Source organism: Rhagoletis pomonella, unplaced genomic scaffold (assembly GCF_013731165.1).
Source record: "Rhagoletis pomonella isolate Grant_MI unplaced genomic scaffold, Rhpom_1.0 Rhpom_scaffold_00001, whole genome shotgun sequence".
NCBI classification, from domain to species: Eukaryota; Metazoa; Arthropoda; class Insecta; order Diptera; family Tephritidae; genus Rhagoletis; species Rhagoletis pomonella.
Window position 1 is genome coordinate 109,998,735 of NW_023458555.1, and position 6,602 is coordinate 110,005,336.

General features: G+C 35.2%; 1 protein-coding gene across 1 annotated transcript in view; it reads left to right on the top strand.

The window, feature by feature from the left end:
- Nucleotides 1–6,602, top strand: part of LOC118749675 (peroxidase) — a gene marked incomplete at its 3' end in the record, with an annotated part of 645,092 nt that overhangs the window by 183,466 nt on the left and 455,024 nt on the right. Inside the window, 1 exon segment of the mRNA XM_036484477.1 lies at nucleotides 4,490–4,598. Coding sequence (XP_036340370.1) covers nucleotides 4,490–4,598 — 109 coding nt within the window.

Genomic DNA, 6,602 nt, shown 5'->3' on the forward strand with positions numbered 1-6,602 from the left:
TGCAGATAGAGGATATTAATGAATTCAAGCCCTCGATATTTCACATTATTATATTTGTAAGTTATTGGAAGCAGGGATGCAAACTTGGCTCAAACCGTGCCATTTGTTCCTATTTTACTTCAAATGGCACTTAATTTTTCAATTTGGCACAAAATGCCAAAATGGCACTTTTGTAAAAAAAATAACATTTCAATACAGTTTTGTGAAATCCTTTGCGTGCACTTCTTTTTCTCAACTAAAATTTTCTAATTTATAAAGGCTTTTCGACTGGTTTATCTTATTTTATCATTGCACTTTTGTTTTGAAAATGTGGCTTTATTTTATTGCTAAATGTGAATAATTAAAAGGAATTACACCTTTTTTGGCACTTTTAATTTTCTATTTGGCACATTTTGGTACTTTTTTTATCCTCAATATGGCACCTCATAACTAAGGAGAGTTGGCAGCCCTGATTGGAAGATTTCTGCTGTGTTTTGAGGCAACAACTTGTCTGCAGTAAAAAAGCATATAATTTGTGTTTCAAAAGTGTGTGAAAACCAATCAATTAACTTATATGATCTCGGTTCCGATATTAAATAATAAATAATTGTTTATACCCGCATTTTGGCACATTGGCTCGTTGAATGTGCCATCTAATAAGTAGTGTCGTCGTTCTCCTTAGCTGCTTTTAAATGACTGCTGAGGAGGCATAAATACAGTGTAAGAAAATTCTTTTTTTATAATTGTTTCCTTATAGAAAAGTTGGGTTCTTTTCCACCTTAGACATTCCGAATTCGTTCAAAATATGCTAATTTAAAACACAGAATTCTTTCAGTGCTGCTCCGGGGTTTTTGGACATGTACTGTTTCTTCAATTTAATAGTGTTCGCTTTATTTTTGTAGAAACGAAAAATGTTTTGCACTTTATGGATCATTTCTCCACTCTTTCTTCAAATATTTCTCATATTCCAGCTGTGCGCAGGCGTTTAGTTTTTCGCATCGTGTTTTTACATATTCGTAATTTAAATCTTTTTTAATAGAATCACTTGGTGGTAGTTCATGATTGTGTGTGGATTAATATCACAACACTGAGGGTTTGGCAAAAGCCTTTTTCTTCTATTAAAAAACAACACTTACGGGGCAATGTTTATTGTAAGAACAACATTTTTTTCTATGAATCGACATACTTTAATGAGGAAATAGCGTCAATGACTTTATTTCCAAATTTTTGTTGACTTTATTTCGCTTTTGAAAAGGTAATAATGTCAATTGACTTTATTTCGCACCAGGGTGGGAAATAAAGTCAATTGACATTATTTCCATTGACCTTATTACCTGTCACCAAATGAATTAGCAACACGAGTTTACGGGGTGTGCATAGCTCAGGGGCTGTCCATATATTACGTAAGGGAGTTTTCGCCTGTTTTGAACCCCCCCTCCCCTCACGTAATAAATTGTACGATTTAATTGATCCCCCTCCCCCCGCCACAGATCTTACGTAAGATTAAAAATCCCCTAGACATGTTTTTTCAATTAAACATTAGAAAATACTATATAAAGCATTGTTCACTCAAAATCGGTACGCATAAAATTGGTTATATCTTTTTAACAGGATTTCAGAAAATAATATTTAATATATTAAAATAAAGGGTAGTATTCCGCTATAGATAGATGTTAGCGAAAGTTTCACACTTTGCTTGTATAAATAAAGAACAGTCTTAAAAACTTCCTTACATAGTTATACCAGTCATTCTTTGTTGTCGGTTTCTTTGGTCCACGGTCCAGCCAGCCAATCTGAAAAAGGAGTAGCTACAGGGATATTTCGTACTTCTTTTTCACTCAAAGGTATTTCATTTTCACAGTCCACTGAAATTTCTTCTTGATTCACCCACTCAACAATATCCTCGGTTTCATCTTCTATGATGACACACATGAGCTCTCGCCCGCGTCGTGAAATTATCCTCGGTGCTCTACGACGCTGGGGCTCAGAAAAGATCAAGTGAAGCTTTTTGTGAATGCTTAGGGGCTTTCCATATATTACGTAAGGGAGTTTTCGCCTGTTTGTGTTCGAGCTGCATTTTTCGGTTATAATAGACACCGAAGAGTAACGTTTTTTTAGAAAAATAGAAAAGTTAAAGCAAAAGTTGTAAAAAATTGTAATATCCTCCGTATTTAATGTATATTTTTCATTTCAATGCAATTTAGTACTTTGATTGGGTGAATTTTCATATTTATAAAGAACAATTTTGTATAAGAATACAAGCAAAATAATATTACGTAAGAATCTACGGGACGCCCCCTCCCCCCATATAAGAAAAAGTAAGAAAATTCTAGACCCCCCTCCCCCACAAAGGTCTTACGTAATATATGGACAGCCCCTCAGTGGTTAACGCTTCTGACTTTGTACATCGATGACGCGATCCCCGCTGTAGTCTAGAAAAATGAAGTCTGATTAGGAGATGTGATGATCTCCGAAATAGCTGCTAGACTTTTTTTGCTTTTTCCATTTTTCCTAATAAAATAATCGTGGTAGAAAGCTCAATAAAATTATTTAGGGGATTCCCTTAAACGCGAAGAGCAGAAAACTCGAAAACCTCGAAAGTTTTCGAGGCTGTTTTTGGGAATGCACCTTTTTTCAGCCTCGTAAACAATGGAGAAATTCCGAAGTTTGACAGCTCATTCAGAGTTTTCGCTCTCGACAATCACAGAAGGGTTGACACCTTTTCTTTGTCCGAAAATCTCCTCCAATATATCAAAAAATGGATATATTTTTTCCACGTACTCTGCAAAAGAAGCTTTAGATGATATTTTACAATGGAGGGTTTACATACTCCAACACACTTGCAACGCTTTTTTCCTCACCCTTTTCCAATAGTCCAGCTCCAGTTTGCCCCTTCCATTTCGTTGCATCCATGTAAGCTACCTTTAGGTGGCGCATTTTCCCCTTCATTGTACTCCAATTTATTTGGAAAAGTATCCAATTTTTTTCCGAGATGTTTGAGTAAAACTTTTGGGCGACAGGCTTCTACAAAATTTCCGAGAAAAATGACATGCTCGACAACTTGTACTATATAAAAACACACCTCAAATGCCTCCGGATTGCCTTTTACCTCGTTTCGCACTGCCTCTACAAGAGCTCGCGTTTGCTCAGCAGTCCATCTATGCCCTGACGCTAATCTGCGGCGCTTTGGAGTTGGCGTTTTTTCTTTTAATTGCTGAAAGAAAAGGTTTTATTTATTTTCCAAAATAAGCTAATTTGTCTTACCTCTTTGTTCATGCTGCTCAAGCTCTTTTCAGCTGTTTTCAGTTAATGTTGCCTACTTTCAGTTTTTTGTTTTCTTTTACTGGAAGTTTACACAAGGCATTTTTTCGAAGGCAATAGCCAAAGCGAATTCAAATAATTCATTCATATATTCTCGATTGTCTTGTCTTATGTAAACGCAAGGTTAGTAAGTTCGTAGAATATTCGGATATAAAGGCAACACTGAAACTTACGAACGACTTTTCGAGGCTTTTTTCGCGACTAATTTGCCTCGAAAGTTTTCGAGGCACGCGAAAATCGCCACTCATACAATTTTTGACAGTTGTTTTTCGAGGCTGGAAAAGTTTCGAGGTTTCGTGGTTTTCGAGCCACTTTCGAGCTTAAGGGAATCCCCTAATTAAAATCTCTGTAAGATGATTTGTTAAAAAAAATACGTGAACATATATGGTATATGGGGTATGGAAAAAGGGATATTTCCAACAGTAAATGTTTTAGTGTGGGCAACAATGATATTTTTTAAATAAGGCAGATCGGAATATGCGCTCTCTGGGAAGATAATACCTGTAATTATTGTACCATGTTTTCAAACCCATTTATTTATTATTAATTTCATGGTAGGAGAGCTTCTCAAACAATATAGAAGAGATTTTTTTCGATTCAAGTTGTTGAAAAGTAATGAATATCTAAATCCCGGGACTAACCCCGGGCTCCCGGGATTGTGACAACGGCATCCCGAAAATCCCGGGATCAGAAAAAGCCGAAAAATTAAAATCCCTAATATGAAAAGATTCATTTCCACTTTTAATAGTGTTGCCACAGAAAAGTTTAGTTCACTTTAATGAACGAACTAATGAATTAGTTAAATTAAAAGAGCTGGCTCTTTCGCTTTTTAGTTCCAAAGCTCCCCAAGCATATTTAACATCATTCCACAGAATAAGATTAGAAAAAAATTACGGCCGACGAATTGAGAGAATAGTTTTGACTTTTAAAGCTAATGTGTTCACACTTGTCTAGTTTTCGGGCTGTATATCTGGTTAAATTTTTTTATTCTATAATATATTTTATTGTTGCAAACAGCGTCAAAATTAAATAAAAGCTTGAAGAAATAACCACATAACCAGATAACCAGACAGGTGTTAACACCCACAATGTAAACCTTATTTTTTTATATTCATCACACCCTTTACAATCCTCTTGGAAGTATTCAATATAATTTTTGATTACTACATGTGCTTTCTTTTACAAACAGATGATACAAAACTAGATGCAAAGAATTTGGAATATCTCAAATACGTTCCCGATGAGGATTGGAGATCTTATTTAGACTTCGGAATCGAATTTGTAAATAAACAGAAGAGGTAAATTATTTAAAAGAAAATATATACATGCATATGTATGCAAACTTCACTAGAGGCAACCGTTGAAGCAATCAAACCTACCATACAAAACATTAGAAATAGGCAAAAATCGTCAATGGCAACAAATTGGTGACTCGCCGATTTATTGCCGTGGTGAGAAATAAGCAACATCATTTCTTTCGTGTCATTTTAAAAACATATTTTCAAAAATTACAAACCTCATGAATTTTGCGTCAACAGTGTTCTCCAAACATACTCAAATTATGGAGGGAACACTTTTCCGCCCTATTGAATGGCAAATGCAAAGTAGTGGAGAAGATGAACCCGAGCCCCCAGTCGAGGACGATGGAGTCCCAGCGCCTGACTATGAAGAGGTACGAATAGCGATTACGCGACTAAAAAACAACAAAACTGATGGAGCTTACGGCCTCCCAGCGGAGCCATTCAAGCACGGTGGAGAAGACCAGGATGCGAGTTTTAATTAATTTAATTAATTTTTATTCAAACAATAAATAAAATTGTATTCATAATTTTTCTATTTTTGAATGACGAATAAATTTTTATTATTCATTCAAGTATTTTCGAATGGTGAATAAATACTTATTCATCATTCAAGTATATTCATCATTCAAGTAATTTCGAATGAAGAATAAATTGTTATTCTTCATTCAAGTAACTTCGGATGAAGAATAAATTTTTATTTTTCTTTCAAGTAATTTAGAATGAATAATACATTTTTATTTGTCATTCAAGTATTTAAAAAAAAAAAACGAATACATTTTTATTCATCATTCAAGTAATTTCGGATGAAGAATTAATTTTTATTCTTAATTCAAATAATTTCAAATAATGAATTACTTTTTATTCATAATTCAAGTCATTTCGAATGAAGAACAAATTTTCGTTCATGATTCAAATGATACCGAATAACGGATAATTTTTCATTTATCTATTATTCAGTAATTCTTTCTTGATTACCGTACCAGGTAGACGATCACGGTAAATGTTCATGTTATATATACATTAGGGTGGTCCTTAAACGTAGGAAGCAAATTTTTACATCAGATTTCTTAAGCCTCAACCCCTACGTCGATGCTACTATAGTCGAAGATATCACATATAAATTTTGGTCCCGATTGGAGACGGTTAAAGCGTATCGCACAGGTGGCAAATTTCAGATTCCTCCATGGAGACTCAAAAAATTGTCAGAACCCCCACATCCCCCCTAAATACGGCCTTGACAAGAGTTATATCTATCAATTATTTTTGTGAGGGATGGGTTCACGTGAAATAAAACATACATGAGTTGTTTGCAGAAAAATTTGTTCATTTATTGATAAAATATGCTCAAATTGGCGACCTTCTACTCTAATACAAGCTCGTCACCATTTAAGAAAATACGCTTATAGAGATCTTATATCTGACATTTAAAAATACCGCACCATAAATTTATTTTGTACTGGTACTGTCAACAATCTTATCTCATTTCGTGAGGATCACGTTTGCCTGATGATTCATCGCTCCAAATTATTTTATTAAAAAAGTTGGTGTCTGATTCATGCATTCGCTACATTTCACTGCAAAATCTAACCCTCGACAGGTAATCTCTCTCTTGTAGAGCCTGAACACGCTGAATGTAGTAGGGATGGTATTTTAAAGCTTTGTGAACTGTAGTTTTTGGTATTCCAGTCCGTCTTTCCATCATTCTCCCCGAAGTCGATGGACCTAGTTCCACTTACTCTAACCCAACTTTAACATCTACCGTTGCAGGACGTCCATTCTCGCTGCCACGCCTTCCAGGTATGCGACCTTAAAAATTATAGTTAAAAGAAGAAATGCTTCAACCAAGAAAGGTCTAAAAATTACTTACCTTCAGATATTTCTCTATGGGTGCGGGGGAATACTTCACGACCCGGATGCCGACGATTTGGGTATCGCTCTGCATAGAGTTTTTGAGCAGCTCTGACAAGCTTCACCGTAAATTAGGTGAATATCCGCATATTC